This window comes from Bubalus bubalis, chromosome 23 (assembly GCF_019923935.1).
Source record: "Bubalus bubalis isolate 160015118507 breed Murrah chromosome 23, NDDB_SH_1, whole genome shotgun sequence".
NCBI lineage: Eukaryota > Metazoa > Chordata > Mammalia > Artiodactyla > Bovidae > Bubalus > Bubalus bubalis.
The window spans coordinates 37,501,037-37,517,310 of record NC_059179.1 but is presented as its reverse complement, the minus strand read 5'-3'; the positions used below and the strand labels follow the sequence as shown (position 1 = coordinate 37,517,310).

The 16,274-nt window shown below is 53.4% G+C and overlaps 1 protein-coding gene across 1 annotated transcript; it reads right to left on the bottom strand.

Moving 5' to 3' along the window:
• Positions 1-1,907: 1,907 nt before the first annotated feature.
• KCNK18 (potassium two pore domain channel subfamily K member 18) lies at positions 1,908-14,637 on the bottom strand. The gene is made up of 3 exons (XM_006071692.3): positions 14,271-14,637; positions 11,792-11,920; positions 1,908-3,110 (listed from the first exon to the last, which is right to left on the bottom strand). The coding sequence occupies exons 1-3, from the start codon at positions 14,488-14,490 to the stop codon at positions 2,317-2,319; spliced, it is 1,143 nt and encodes a 380-aa protein (XP_006071754.2). The 5' UTR covers positions 14,491-14,637; the 3' UTR covers positions 1,908-2,316.
• Between the last annotated feature and the right edge of the window lie 1,637 nt (positions 14,638-16,274).

The window sequence follows — 16,274 nt, the reverse complement described above, 5'->3', positions numbered from 1 at the left end:
TGCTTTTAACACACCGACCTTCATCAGAGTCACTGGGAGTCTCTGATCCTTTGTGGCAAGCACCACCTGCTGGTATTTGGCCCGATCCACCCAAACTGGAGAGGGGATAGTGTTAGGGAGGGCCCTGCCCTCCAGGGAGGCTGTTGCTGCTGCTGCTAAGTCTCTTCAGTCGTGTCCGACTCTGTGCGGCCCCATACATGGCAGCCCACCAGGTTCCTCTGTCCACAGGATTCTCTAGGCAAAAATACTGGAGTGTCTTGCCATTTCCTTCTCCCCAGTGAGGCTGGTGGGTCAGAAAAACATCCAGGGTGAAAGGGAGCTAAAGGTGGGATTACTAACAGGACACCATGTGTCAAGTGGCTGAGACTCAAGTAGTAACATTTCAGGCCCTGACTTGAGCTGTGATTTCAGAGATGCGGCACAGACGTCCAAGGCGCCCACGAGTTGCTTTTCCCGGTGTCCTCAGTGAGAAGTCCGAGGCGTCCCTTGTCAGAGGGCCACAGCGGATGACAGGAGCTTGACTCTCCCCTTCGTAGGGGAGACCATGGGATGGGATTGGGAGGAGACAAACACTCCTGAAGCCCCTTCTTCCGAAGCGCCGGGTGGCAGGCGCGCCACCTGCTGGCCCCGGGAGCGCGGGGCCCGCGCGGTCTGGCGGCGCCACCTGGTGGCCACTCGGGGAAGGACTCAGCTTGGGGTTGCATTAACAACAGTAGTAGGGGAGAAAAGGAAAGATCCAGAAAGGAAGGCCTGCACCCTCCACTGGGAGCTGACTTGGTTTCACTTCAAACTGGAGCACACTGGCAGTTTTCATTGGTTCTTGTGACTTTTGCTCTACCTGTGCACTCAGGCGCTCAGTCGTGTTCAACTCTTTGCAACCCCAGGAACTGTACCCCACCAGGCTCCTCCGTCCACGGGATTTCCCAAGCGAGAATACTGGAGTGGGTAGCCATTTCCTCTTCCAGGGAATCTTCCTGACTTCGGGATTTTGTTCTATACCTTGGAGGAAAATTCACTGGTTATGCAATTTGGCCAATCACAGGACATGAGTTGATTTTTCCAAGATTCTTTCAAAGAAGCATTCAGGAAACTTTGCTTCTCTCCAATAAGACACTTCCAATAAATGAATAGGGAAACAGAGTGGCTCATGTTATTCCATGCACAAGGCAACCGGTTTTCTATATGGATTTGGTACTTCCTCTCCCAGGCTGGGTCCCCCAGGAGTGACTCTGAGACAAGGCTTTGTGTGCAAGTGGGTTATCTCGGGGTGATCTCAAGAGGAGTGGAGACGTGAGACAGAGAAATGAAGGAGGGCACACCAATACATGGGCACACTCATGAGCAAGTGAGGCTCGACTGCCCTGGGGAGCTCGGGGAGACAGTGTTGAATGTGGTCCAAAGTTATCCCATGAGAGGGGCAAGAAGCTGGCGCCATATGTCCACCCACTCCCGCAGGTCATGGGTTCAGGGACCCTAACCTTGGCACTTCTAGCCTGCCTTGAGCATGCCTGTGCTTTAGTGGCCAGAGAAAGTCCTCCGGCAAAGGGAGCTGGAGTACCAGGCCACATGCCACACAGACCCCCCATTCACACGCCAGTCATTCACGAACTGCTCACATCCACCAGATAAACACCAGCCCTTTTACATACCCATCCATAAACATCAACATGTTCACATGCCAGCTCACTCAGGAGATGCAATCCTGTGCCACTTGGTGAGAGCCCTAGTCTACACTGAATCTGGCAATCAGGAAATCTGCCTGGCCCCTGTGAACACAGGTGACAATTTCTCTTAGTGCCATTGGTGTATGTTACAAGGGCAGGGATTGGGCTGATCCGACTCATGCAGTCATTCAAGAAAAGAGGTGGCTCAGACTCGCTCTGCTTCACCAAGGATAAAAGGGGAGCGGCTCAGGAAGGTTTTAATTTAGCTGAAAGTACAAATGGCAAAATCAAAGGTAATTTTTTTCCTCCTGCTGCAAGAAACCCAGTGACATCTCTGAGGTGGTTTGATTCACATCAGGGGAAGCTTTTGAAAAATGGAGATGGCAATTAATTGGACTTCAGAGGATGGTGACAGTTTTTTTCTAATGTCCTGATTTCCTATCAAGACATTGGCCACTTTTCTGCAGGGCCTCAAGACAGTAATTAGATGTCATGTCGGAATGTGACTCCAAGGTCTCAGGCGACACCAGTTCTAACTAGAGCGCCCCCGAACACAGGACGAGACAACCAGCTTGGCCAGCGGCGTCACCTGAGAGTCAACGCAGCCTTCCGTCTTCAACAAGATGGGAAAACCCGAGTCAATGGAGCATTTTCACTTTTTGACAGGACTGGAAAACCTCCCGTTTGCAAAGAAGAGTATGAGAGTTTTATAGAGGTGAATCAGCCTGTTCTGCACCAGCTTGAAAGCAATGCACAGAATCTCCATCCCAATGATGATGTAAATGGAGAAGAACAAGAAGAAGTGAGGGTGTTCCAGCCCAATGTCCCCAAACCCAATGGTGGTCAGCGTGATGAAGCAGAAGTAGAAGGCGTTTTCGAAGTTCAGCTGCTTCTCCCAGATGGGAAGGACGGCGGCCGCGCAGGAAATGTAGGTGAAGACCACGAGGGCTATGACGGGGAGGGGGACGTCCAGCCTCTCCACCTGCCGTCCCACCTCATCCAGGTTGCTGATGATGGAGCTCGAGAGCCGCCCGGACCCCAGCTCGGGACACGATGTGCTCCTTTCCATGGCCTGAGGAGGCACCTGGAGGGTGTTGTCTTTCTCCCGTGTCAGAAGTCTCTCGAACAGCTCCATGTTGCTGCTTGGGGCCACGGGGGCAGGTCTGGGGGCCGGGAGCTCCCGGTCGTGGACGACCACGTGCGGGACGTCTTCATCTGTGGGACAGGAGTCGGGTCGTCTTTTGCTGGGGCGTCCTGAGCACCACTTGGGAAGGGGAGTGGGGAGGAAGGGAAATCTTCGGAATTGATTGTAGGACGTGGATAAGATGGTGGCCAGGATGTCGCCCGTGTCCGTGAGGACCAGGAACATCAGCGGGATGCCAAAGAGAGCGTACAGCATGCACAGGTACTTGCCGAGCCTGGTGACGGGGTAGATGTGGCTGTAACCTGAAAAAGAAGACCTTGCCCAGATGGTTGGCGGCTCCTCCCCCTCCACCGCAAAAAAAAAAAAAACAAAACAAAACAAAATGAAACAAAAAAAAACACCAAAAAAAAAACAAAAAAACAACCTTTAAAGAGACCTTCTGCCATTTCCTTTCCTTGGCATGACGTTTTGCACCACATATTTTAAAAATATTCATCTTAAAACATTCATCAGCTTGTCTGACGTTAGGTCTGCTTTGGTTGGGGCAGAAGGAGGTGAAACCCAGCTTATCTTTAGGGTAAGGGAAGACTCATGTCCTTGGCAGGAGACAAGCCCGCATGTGGGAGTGAGCTGACTGCCTTGCCTTTTGCCATCTCTGAGCGTCTGAAAGAGGACAGAGCCAGCACACCTGGAGAAACGTGATGAGCTCAGGTGACAGGGTGTGGTGGCTTTGCAAGCAAACCCATCACCTCCGTCATCCTCCATGAAAGCATTGGTTCCTAAGAAGCCACGCCCATCCTTTCTGGCATGTCTGGGCCTCCGGATGAGGTTTGTTTCTGTATAAGAGGCAATTACATGCCAGTGCTGTGTAAGCAGTGCTCACAGTTCTTGGGATGGCAGAAAGAGGAGCAGTGAATAACATACCACTGCTGCCCTCAGAGCCAGCTGCGGTTGAGTGGGTCAGACGACTGTTCATGGACAACAGTGAAGAGTTGAGGACCCCAGCATCCAGCATCCTGCCAGCCTCATTTCCAGTTCCAGCTCTACCATTTACTAGAAAGTGATGTGACTGCTCACATTTCAGGTTTCTTATCTCTAAAGTGGGGAGGACCACCCCTGCTTTGCATACTGACCAGCTGGAGGGATTACAAGAGACCAGTGCCTCACACTCAGTGGGTGTGTCATTCCCAGGCAGTCAATGTCCTCGATCTAATAATAAGAGCTGGCTTTTTGAGCACTTACTGGTGGCCAGGTATTAACCAGCCTTCATTGGTAGCTATGGTGATCACCATCACAGACGGGGAAACTGAGGCTCAGAGAAGTGAACCGACTTAGCCAAGAGCATACGTGTGATAAACTGTGAAGCTGGAGGTCAAAGCATTGAAACCTGGCCTACAGTAGGTACTCAATAAATGCTACTCTAGGATGGATGCCTGGAAATCCCATCTGGCTCCCAAGCCAGCTCCCTCCGCTGGGTCAGGAGCAACAAGGGGGCTGGACATGCCAACCATTGAGGACAGGTGAGCCAAGCAAAGAGAGGGCTAGGTTGAAGTCTTCCTTCTCTTCACGAGCTGCCTCATTCCGTCACCCCAGCCTCCTCTCTTGTCGACAGAGGCCCAGGAGCAGAGGGATGTCAAATCCCACAGCACAAGTCGCCGGATCTTCTGGAGTGGGCAAACTCAGTGCCTCCCACAAAGAGGGAGAAGCTTCTGTATTTAATGCCTGTGTTTAATTTTTGATGTCCTAAAGGATGATTCATGCAGAAAGCCCCAGCCCAATTATGTAAATTAATTGGAAGGCAATTGACAAGCTGGCTAAGCCGCAACCTCCTCCAGGGCCACCACTTCCTGTGCAAACTCTGGCCTCAGCGTCTGCCCTCCAGGCACATGCAGGTGGTCAGGCTGCCCATCTTTATTGGGGTCCCCGGGGGGAGGCCCTCGGAGGGTTTCCTCCATGTGCATCCCTCCCAGGGCTCTCCACGCCACCCTGCTGCTTCCGCTAGGTACCATTGATGGCAGGCGCATCGAGCTCTACATTCATATGGTCTAGGCACATAAGCACTCGCTACATGCACTGGAGCAGATCGGTGAGCCAAACAGATCCGGGATCCAACCTCGGTGAGCTTCTGGTCTAGTGGAGGAGGCAAATATGAATCAAATAAGCACCTCAGTGAGTGTGCTTCCCTGGTGGCTCAGAAGGCAAAGAATCTGCCTGCAGTGCAGGAGACCTGGGTTCAATCCCTGGGTTAGGAAGATCCTCTGGAGGAGGGCATGACAATCCACTCCAGTATTCTTGCCTGGAGAACCCCCATGGATAGAAGAGCTTGGTGGGCTACAGTCCATGGGGTTGCAAAGAGTTGGACTTGACTGAGCAACTAAACACAGCGAGTATGCACGTGGAGATCAGTAACAAGTCATAAAAGAGGAAAACATGGCCACCTGATTTGAAGAGCTGACTCATTGGAAAAGACCCTGAAGGGGGAAAGATTGAGGGCAAAAGGAGAAGGGGGTGCAGAGGATGAGATGGTTAGAGAGCATCATCAACTCAGTGGATACGAATTTGAGCCAACTCCAGGAGAAAATGAAAGACAGGGAGGCCTGATGTGCTGCAGTCCATGGGGTCGCAGAGTCAGACACAACTTAGCGAGTGAAAGTGAAAGTCACTCAGTCGTGTCCAACTCTTTGTGACCCTATGAACTATACAGTCACGGAATTCTCTAGGCCAGAATACTGAAGTGGGTAGCCTTTCCTTTCTCTAGGGTATCTTCCCAACCGAGGGATTGAACCCAGGTCTCCTGCATTGCAGGTGGATTCTTTACCAGCTGAGCCACCGGGGAAGCCCAAGAATACTGGAGTGGGTAGCCTATCCCTTCTCCAGCGGATCTTCCCAACCCAGGAATCAAACTGGGCTCTCCTGCACTGCAGGTGGATTCTTTACCAACTGGGCTATCAGGGAAGCCCAAGCCAGTGAACAACAACAAATTAGATTGGAACAAAGGCGTCCAAGCTGTATTCACATTTATTGAGGACCTACACTGTGCCAGGCTTTTGTGGGCAGTATTGAGGATGCAGTGAGGAACGGGCAGAGGCCATGCCCTCCGGGGGCTCCTAGTCGAGAGGGAAGCAAAGCCATGACTTCAGCTCCCTCAGTGCCCAGCAGGACTGACAGCACCAGGGTCTGGAGTGAGCTCTCCCTGGCTAAACCGCCCATCAGACACCGGGGTTGCTCAGTGGGGCCAGCCATGCTGAGGGAGCCCAGGGTTTCCGGTCTCTGCTCTCTGCAGGGCTCCAGCAGCTCAGCCCTCCCCTCGGGGAGAGGAGGTGGCAGAAGGGACCTCAGGACAGCGTCTCGTCCATACTTCAGTGACAATGACCTCCTAGGAGCACCGAGGAGGTGAGGGTGCAGTGGCATCTCAGGGAGAGGGAGGGGGTGGGCAATAGAGGAGGCCCTGGATAGGAGGACCAACTACCCCATGTGCCCAGGACTCAGAGTCTCCTGTTCTGGTAAAACCCTTAATTGCCAAAGCCAGGGCAGCCTCGGGCACTCCAGGGAGCTGCTCTCTGGAGCCAGGGTGAGTGTGGAGGGGGTAGAGAGATTCTCCAGGGCAGGGGAAAGGAGAAAAGAGGGCACCCAGAGCCCCTCGTGGGGACAGGAGTTCAGAGAGGCCATGGATTCTTGGAGGGGTCCAGCCCGAGTGTCAGCAAAGATGCCCATGCCAGAGCTTGTCACAGGCCCCGCAGGGCCGGCAGTCCTTAAAAGATGTCAGCAGAGGGACCCGTAAGCAGGGAGTCATCCCGTTTTCCAGATGTTGCGTAAGTCCCCAGCTTTCGTGCACCCGTAGGAAAATCAGGAAAAGCTCCCAGTGGAAGCCCCCCAGCCTCCAGGATGGGGTCTTAAGGTGAGATCTATGTAAAGAGAAGAATATCACATTTCTTACTGGATTTATGGAGTAAAGTGCCTTTTAGAGTCAGAATTCCCTGCATACCAGAACCCCTAATGCTGGCAACCACTCCTATTATTGCATGTCAATGGGCAAGGAAGAGGAAAGTCAGGTGACTCGTCTGGGGCCCCCAGCCCCCAGCCAACAAGCGTGTGCACCCCTCGCCCAAAGACCTCCGCCCCCTCCCCACCCACATGCTGTCCTTGGCAAAGGTGGGTTCAGTGGATCATAAACAGTCATTGTGGCCGCCTCTGAGTGGAATACGATTACAATCCAGAGGACGGGCCATACGGCAGAGAGGCAAGTCTCAGAGCACAGGACCCTGGGAAGGAAATGGATTTCCTCCCCAATTACTGAATGCTAGAACACAGAATGGAAAAATCATATCATTCCTTATAATGTGGGTATATATTCTAATGCCATCAGTTCACCTCACTTAGTCTCTGAGGATTTAACAGCCCATGCACTCTCAAATCCCAGGGGGCTGATCCGTTTGGAAATGACTGGGGATTGACCAGCCTCGTACCTGCCCAGGGTCCCTTCCTCAGCATCAAGGTCAGCTGCATTTCAGGTGACCCAGAGATGCGGGGCAGCAAGCAGCATTACCAGCAGGGCCATTATTGATTATGGGCAGTGCAGAAACTGCCCCAACATCCCCTTCCAGTAGTAATTACTGGATGGCCTGATGTCCTAATGGATTTGGACATGAGTGGGAGTGTCGTTTCCTTGGGATATAAACCAAGCTAATGCGTTTCCATTAGATCAGTGCTTCATGGCCTGGACTACCATTAGAATCACCTAGAGGGCTCTGAAAAACACTGATGCCTGGGCCTGTCCCGAGTAAGTCTGACTTGATTGGTGTGGGGTCCAGGCATGGCAGCAGGGTGGGGGTGGGGGGGGAGGCGCCTGTAAATGATAACCCGGTGATTCTGACGTGCAGCCTCGCCTGAGAACACTTGTCCCAGGAGAGTGTTTCTCAAATGTCTTGTGCATCAAAATCACATGTAGAGCTGGTTACAACAGAGTTCACTGGCCCTGCATCCATAGCTTCTGACTCAGTAGGTCTCGGATGGGGCCTGATAATTAATTTGTATTTCTAACAGGTTCTCTGGTGATAATCATGCCACTGGTCCAGGGACCACGATCTGATAAGCATTACATCACATCAGTGGTTCTCAACAGGGGGCAGCTTTGCTCCCTGAGGGATATCTGGCAATGTCTGGAGACATTCTGGGCTTTCACAACTGGTGGAGACAGCAGGGAAAAAGTTGGGTTTCCATAGTGGAGAGAGGCCAGGGATACTTATAAACATCCCACGATGAGTGCAAAGAACAGCCCCCACTGTAAAGAATCCTTTGGTTTAAGACATCAGCCGTGCCAAAGTCCTAGGTCACTCCCAAAAGGAACAGTCACAGCACCTACCTTGTAGAGCTGCTGTGAGAATTAAATAAAATCGTGCATATAAAACATGCTGACACCATGCCTGACGCTGGTACATGCTCAGTAGCACAGCTATTAAGTTGCTGTTACTCCTTTAGCGAATAAACAACAACTACCCCACTTTCTGCCCCTTACCTGTCCCTGCCTGTATCAGCATTCAGGTGAATGAGAGCTGTTCTGAAAGAAGCCACACGGGGGCGCCCTTTGACACAAGCACGTGCCCATTTATATGCGCTCCTCACTGTAGACACTGCCTGTCCATCCAGCAGCCATTCCCCCCTCTTTCCCTGGAATGCCGCTGCTCCCTCATCCGATTCAGCGATAGATCCAGTTAGTCTAAATCATCCCGGTAATCCAACCCCCTTTGCCAGGGACTGGCTTGGGGTGGGAGGCTTCTCGGAAGAAGTTTCCTTGCTGATTACAACAGCCGGCCCTTCCTCTGCCTATGAGATGTGACTACACCAGGGTGGGAGTGGACCTTGGTGGTCATCTTATGACCCACTGAGCCAGATGGAGAGAGCCTGATGGTCAGTATCACAAATGAGCTGCCCAGCAAGTGGCCTGAGAGCCATCCCCCACTGGCCTTCTTACTTGCAAGGTGACACGTTTTCCTTGCAGTTTAAGCCAGTTGGGTTGGGTTTTCTGTTAGTGGCAGCTGCTTATATAGGTGCTTGTCACTGATGCTTACACAGACCCTGAAGGCAGGTCTGGGAGGAGTTAGAGATTAGGGAACAAGGCTCAGACCGGCTACATTGCTCACTGGAGGTCACACAGCTCTGACCCCAGGTGGCTGGCCCCCAGAATCCATAGTAGCCACTGTGCTCCACTTCCAGGATGAGTGCCCAGCCACGAGCCCAGGTTTACTGTCCCCCTCCAACCAGGGTTGGTACTCTCTTGAATTGATGTCCTCCTGAATGAAGACAGAGCCCCAGTCCTTTGTGCTGACCAAAAGGGGCAGGGGCTGAGCAATGGCTCACATGCCTGGTGGGGACGCTGAGCCAGGATCTCCTGCCTCGTGGCTGAGGGCTGCTGCATCGCCTCTACTACGGTGACCCCTGCCCCCAGCAAGGGAGGTTCCTACCAACCCTGGCTTGGCTGCTCTCACCAGGCCCTTCCTACTGCTGCACCACAGAGGGAAGCTTCTTGTCATTCAGCCGCTCAGTCGTGTTTGACTCTGTGACCCCATGGACTGCAGCACGCCAGGCTTCCCTGTCCCCCACCATCTCCCAGAGTTTGCTCAAACTCACATCTATAGAGTCGGTGAAGCCATCCAACCATCTCATCCACTGTCATCCCCTTCTCCTCCTGCCCTCAATCTTTCCCAGTATCAGGGTCTTTTCCAATGAGTTGGTTCTTTGCATCAGGTGGCCAATGTATGGGCCCAGATGCTAGGAGGCCCTCCGACACTGACCTAGGGATACGGTGCTTGAATGCAACACCAGCCCCGTCCCTCACAGCCTGCCAGCCTTGGTGGCCTCTCCCTCAGAGTTCTGCCCTGCTGCCTGGCTGGAAAGCTCTCTCAGCCTTCTTTGCCTGGTTAATCTCCACAGATCCTTCAGCTCCAATGTCACTTTCACTGACAAGTCTCTCCCTGCTCCTCACCCATCAGGACCACCCCTACACCCTGTTTCACCCACTTTCACAGTCCAAGCTTCTCCTCTGAGCTCATCTGCATGCCCAGCTGTTCATTGTTCCTCCCTTCGTTAGACTTGGAGCCACTGGGGTGGGAGGCGTCCACCTAGTTCAGTCCAGTGCTGGGCACAGAGAAAGTCAGGTCCAGACAGAAGCAGCGGGGTCTCAGGTTAAGACCCAGACAGCCTGAACCCAGACACACATGAGCTGTGTCGCCTTGCAAACAGGGTGGACCTGCCCTGCCTCACTTTCCCCATCCAGGGAGTGGGACGCACACCAGCAGCTACCTCAGGTCTGCTGCGAGGGTTCAACAGGCTGATCATGGCAAAAAAACTTAGAATGGAGCCTGGTCAGTAGTAAATGCACATGTGTTGGCCAGCGCAGCGGCTGCTGCTGCGGTCATAGGTGTTCAGTGTGTGTCAATTAAGGAAAGAAGGGAGACAGCAAAGGCTATCTCCACGGCCCAGTTCCAGTGTCTTCTGTCACCCAGGAAAATGAAAAGTGAAAATGTTACTCGCTCAGTTGTGTCAGACCCGTTGTGACTTCATGGACTCCTCTGTCCATGGAGTTCTCCAGGCAAGAATCCTGGAGTGGATTGCCATTCCCTGAGCCCACCCGTTTTGCAGCCATCGAGAGGAGAGTCTGTGGCTTTGAGGGTCAACAAGTCCATCTTTAAACATGCAAGTGGTCACTGTGGGGTGGGGGCAGGTCTGTCCCCGCACCCTCTCCGCCGGGGCTCTGGGAGGGACATCCCCAGGACAAGGACTCACACAGAAGTCTCTCCCTTGCTCCGAGGCTGGAGACACATATACAGCAAGTGCAGGGAGCAGGGTAGAGGCCAGCTCCTTCCTCTCTGCAAGCCCCTTCCTTGCAGGCACCATCATCCACTCCAGTTAGACGCAGGAATCCGAGGGGTCCCTGCTTCCCAGGAACAGCCAAGCCCTCCCAGGAGCTCCCTGTGCAGCAGGAGGCGGAGTCCCCACGGCACTCCCACAGGCCTGCAAACCAGCAGCCTCCTTCGGGGAAGGAGCACCGGACTTGGAGTCTCAGTGGTTGTCACGGGCACCAGCTCCACTCTCTGCGTGACCTTGGCCCCTGACATCCGCCCTCTGGGCTCGGGCTCCCTGACCTGATTCCCTGTGGGCCTTAAAGGAGGTGGCTTAGCACAGCCCCTGCAGGCAGCTGTTAGCTCTCGTTAGCCCTGCAGCTCCCACTCCTCCTCCTCTGTCTCATGGCTAGTGCTCTGGTCGTGCTCTGGCACACCCTCCTCCCTCTCCACGAAGAGCCCTCCTTGAGCGCGTTCCTCCATTCCTTCGGAGTCAGCTGCCATCAGTGTGCCGGTGACTCTGAAACCCCAAGGCTGGAGTGACTGTGCTCTCGCGTTACCCTAAGCACATAACACTGACCACATTTGGTTGCCCCTGAGTCCAAGACCCTGGGCAGGCAGGTACATGGCATGTTTTGTACAAGAGCACTCACCCGGAGACGAAGAAGAAGCTGAAATGCAGCCTGCACCTTGCTTACTGGGACCTCCGCATAGGGCTGCCCCCACCCGAAGGAAAGGTTGTTTAGTCGCTAAGTCATGTCAGACTCTTGTGAGCCCCTGGACTGTAGCCCGCCAGGCTCCTCTGTCCGTGGGATTCTCCAGGCAAGAATATTGGAGTGGGTTGCCATTCCCTTCTCCAGGGGATCTTCCCAACCCAGGGATTGAACCTGGGTCTCCAGCATTACAGGCAGATTCTTTACCATCTGAGCCACCAGGGAAGCTCGAACTGAAAGGGTATGCTTTCCTGATTTGCACAAATGGGCCAGTGGCAGCCTCACTCATGCCATCTTTCTGAGCACAGGGTAGGCACGCCACACCCATTTCTTGCACTAAATGAAGTAAACATTTCAGCATCCCTACCAAGCGTTTCCCCCACCCCCCACCTCTGCTTTCTCTTGCAAGCCCGCCCTTGCCCTTGGACTTACCCACTGTGCTGATGACCGTGCAGCAGAAAAAGAGTGAGCTGAGGAAGGACCAGTCTGCAGACCTGCTAAACCACTGGGGCTTCACCTTCTGCAGCAGCTTCTCCAGGTCCCGCTTCCGGCCTTCCTCAACTCCACAGAGACAGGACGGAGTGAGAGAGAAGGTCCCACCCTCTAAAACAGGTCCCGCCCAGGTGAAGGGGTGTCTTCCCCTGGGACCACGCCCCATGCCTTGTGGCCCTCATCAACGCGAGATGGCTCTCGGAGCCCTTTGCTCGACGTCTCTGCAGTTTAGGTACTGCTCTGGCAGCTGCGGAGATCAGGAGCCCATGTAAACCTGCGTGACGAGCACCCGAGAGAGATGCCCACCAGCCTGAGGTCAGTCATGGAAGTGCCCTGGGGGCTTTCTGAATGTTCTGAGCCTTGCAAAGGGGCTTACTAACTTCTGCTCTGTCTCTTTCACCAGGGTCTTAAGAACTGAAAGGAAAAGCGTTTCATGAAATGAGAGGAGTTGCATGATTGCAAACCATCCCCACTCCCGGAGACCATTAAGCCTGATCGAGCATTGGGATCAGGCTGGCATCAGCTGCCTGAGAATGTCTAGGAAGCCTGGGTGGAGGCCAGCTTGGGGGCCCTGGTTTCTCAAGGAGGTTCCCAAATGGTTCCCTTGGCCCAGCACTCAGGGGGTTTAGGGATCCCAGAAACTGCCTGCCAGCTGGCACTGTTATAAGAGGAGATCACACAGCCAGGCACACAGCAGAAAACCCTTATTTTTGTGAAATATTACACAATTCCTTAATTTTATAAAAGAAAATCCATCCTTATTTGAATGGGCACTGAACTGGGAGTCCAGACACCTGCAGTCTAGACCCAGCTCTGCCCTTGACTAGTTCCCGTAGCTGTGGACATGAGGCTTCTTTCTGAGCCTCAGTTTCCCCATGGAGGAGGAAGCATGACAAGGTGAAAAGTTCTGGCTTAGGAATCTAAATGCCTCGGATTGAACCCCTGGCTCCTTTTTCTCGTGGGTAACCTTGGGCAAGTTGTTTCACTCCCAGTGCCTCAGTTTTCTGATCTGTAAAAGGGGGACAATTCATACCTCATTGGGTTGGTGGGAGGATTTAGTGAGATAGTGCATGAAAAACACTCGGCACAAGGGCTGCAGAATCCAGCACTTACCAAGCACTTTCTCCAGTGAAAATCAGGGGATGGGCCAGCTCTGTGCATCAGAATCACCCAGGAAACTTTTTAAAAATAAGATTCCCAGCCCAGCCCTGGAGATCCTGCTTCAATGGGTTTGGGGAAGAGCCTGGGAATGTGTATTTGAGACAAGCTCCTTTGATGACTCTGGTGTGTGGCCAGGTTTGTAAAGCCCTGAACTTGTTGACAGTCTGGATCCAGTAATGGTGCAGTGTCTGATGGCATCTCGTGGGTCATCTGCGTGGCCCAGAGGCAGAGAGAAGGACTCTCCACCGAGGAAGGACTCTGCCACCTGTGAGCAGCCTCTGGTCCGCCCCCACTGAAGGGACCTCCCGCAGGTCAGAGGAGTCATTAACAGCCTGGCTGAGGACCTGTCGTACCGTGGGACCCTGTTATTCCTCTGAACTTTAGAGTCTGCATTTCCTTTGTCTTTTCTTCACTCTCTATTATTTTATCTTGTTCTGTTGAATACATCTCTGCAAGTTTTAGGGGACAGAACAGAATAGAAATAATGGACAAATACCAATGAAAAGCAATAAGGATAGACATACAGCGCCCTGTGCCTTCCAAGAGGCTTCATGTCTATTATCTCATCTGCTTCCCACAGGGTCCCTGGGGTTGGCAGACCTGAGATTGTGGGCCTTCTTCTCTCTGGCAGACTGAGACCTAGAGAGGGTAATTACTCTGCCGCAGATCACACAGCAAGCTGGGAGAGCACCTGGCCTGGAACCAGGACCCAAGTTCTTCTCAGGACCCTTCTTATCTCCCCTGAGTCAGACCACACACACACACACAAAAAGGCCTTTGGGAACAAAAAGTAGAGGCAGGCTGGGGCCTATCCAATTTGGATGGTTCCTTGAATTCTAGTCCCTGTAAACTGAATCAAGGTGGGCCAGGCAGTTCCGAGGACCAGCCTAGGAATCCCTGGCTCCAGATCTGGCCAGCCAGCCATGCCACCCCGCCCCATCAAATCTCCAGCAATCGGTCCTCCATGGACCATGATGCTCTGGGTGGGGCTGGAGCTGAGGCAAAGGGGTGGGAACACCTACTGGATGTCCAGTGCTTTTCCTACATTCTTTATAACAACCCTGAGAGGCCGTCCACTCTTCTCTCCCATTTTACAGAAGGGAAAACTGAGACTCAGAAGTCACTTGCCTAAGTTTGCCCAGGGATGGGGAGGAGGCAGGCAGAGGGCTCCCAGATCAAGCCTCCTCCAAACCCGCTGTTCTCTGGGGGCTGCTTCCACCAACAGAGAAAAGACCTGCCCACCAGGTGAGCCACCTACCTGTGCTGTTACATTTCAGGATGCCACAGAGCTTCTCCAAGAACTCCTCAAACTCCGGGTCCTCTGCCCTCAGGTCCTGGCTGCCCTCGATGGCTGAGAAGACCGCAGCTCCCACCAGTGCGTAGGTCACCAGGGAGCAGAGGAAACAGAGACGAGGGAAGAGCTTCTCCAGGGCCTCCCAGAAGCAGCTCTTCGCCTGGGGAACCCCCGCAGCCTCCATCCTCCCCGCAGTGGGCAGGACAGGAAATGCTGGAGAGGCCAGAGTCCAGAGGATGGGAGGAGGTGCGGGGGGCGGGGGGAGGTGGAGGAAAGCGCCCTGAGAATGGCCCGGTTCCAGCGTTAAGTGGTTGGTGCCAGGATTCCCCCTCTCCCCCACCCATAGGACTCGGGAAGCAGCCGGCACTCATAGCATTCAGTTCCTGCGAGTTTCTCGGAGAGCGCACCCCTCTCCCCGGCCCACCCCTACTCAGTGCCCCAAATTGCTATTGATCCACCGGGCCACTGCACGCCCAGCAGCCTGGCCAATCCCTGAGCTGCCCTTCAGGGGCTTTGGAAAGACTATCTGGTGGTTGCTTTGTGCTTTGGCCTTTCCCGTTCCGAAGCTGCACTTTTGACTTCCAGGTACCGAATGCGACTTTTGCTTTCTAGCCAAGTGATGGTCCTTCCTGGGTATGTGTGGTACCCAGACTCTTGGACAGGAAGCTGCTGCTGCTGCTGCTAAGTCGCTTCAGTCGTGTCCGACTCTGTGCGACCCTATAGACGGCAGCCCACCAGGCTCCTCCATCCATGGGATTCTCCAGGCAAGAACACTGGAGTGGGTTGCCATTTCCTTCTCCAATGCATGAAAGTGAAAAGTGAAAGTGAAGTCGCTCAGTCAGGTCCGACTCTTCGCGACCCCATGGACTGCAGCCCACCAGGCTCCTCCATCCATGGGATTTTCCAGGCAAGAGTACTGGAGCGGGGTGCCAAATCGTAATTAGTGAGGCCAGAGCTCCATGGTTTACAAAGGGCCTTCATCCTGTGTGGATCTAATTGTTGGTCCCAATTCTTCATTCCTCAGTAGCGTACCCCAACCCTTGCCTTGGCCTCAGGTGGGCGGAGCATACTTCCCTGCTTCTTAGTGTTGGACTAAGCCACGTGGCTTGCTCCAGCCAATCAAGTATTAGCAGGTATGATGTAAGCAAGCACCTGAAACGTGAAATGCAACTTGCTGCCCTGTGCCCTGTCTCTGCTAGGAGGATAAAAATGTGCCCCAGATGGCAGACGTGGAGATGTGTGTACCTTTAGATCCCCCTTCATGAAAGGATTCTGTGCAGCTCCAAGGAGCATGGTTCCTGACAGCCTCCAGCTGTTCGTTCTTTCGGGGTTTGCCTCAGCGTTCAGGCCGTGTTCTCTGGGAAGCCTCTGTCCATTGGCTGAGCAAGGTGAGGGGAACAAGAGCTTAACCATTTCTATCACCTGCCAAACTCCTCTGACCTGAAATCTTTGCTCTTTATTGGTCTACCAGAGATTTTATCGGGTCTGCATCATGATCTCAAGGCTCCCCCGTGTCCCATCCTGCTTCCTCCCCTCTCCCTTACTTCCTAATAAATAGAGCTTTTGCATATTGTGTTGTTGTCCAGTCGCCAAGTCACGTCTGACTCTTTGCAGCCCCATGGACGGCAGCACGCCAGGCTTCCCTGTCCTTCACTATCTCCTGGAGTTTGCTCACTCATGTCCATTGAGTCGGTGATGCCATCCAACCATCACATCCTCTGTTGTCCCCTTCTTCTCCTGCCCTCCATCTTTCCCAGCATCAGGGTCTTTTCTAATGAGTCAGCTCTTCGCATCAGGTGGCCAAAGTATTGGAGCTTCAGCACCAGTCCTTCTAATGAATATGCAGGGTTGATCCTCCTCCCTTCTCCTTTACTTGCTAATAAATAGAGTTTTTGCATGCCTTACTCTATCTGTGTCTGCTTCACAAGGGATCCAGTCTGCAGTAGTGGGCACCAGGGGTGATCTGAG

What these genes read in the sequence shown, in the direction of transcription:
- KCNK18 (XM_006071692.3), bottom strand. Translation starts at nt 14,490, where the DNA reads ATGGAGGCTGCGGGGGTTCCCCAGGCGAAGAGCTGCTTCTGGGAGGCC. An exon ending in CCTGAAATGTAACAGCACAG is followed by an intron (nt 11,921 to 14,270) that starts GTAGGTGGCTCA and finishes GTCTCTGTGGAG; the next exon opens with TTGAGGAAGGCCGGAAGCGG. An exon ending in CACGGTCATCAGCACAGTGG is followed by an intron (nt 3,111 to 11,791) that starts GTAAGTCCAAGG and finishes CTTCTTTTTCAG; the next exon opens with GTTACAGCCACATCTACCCC.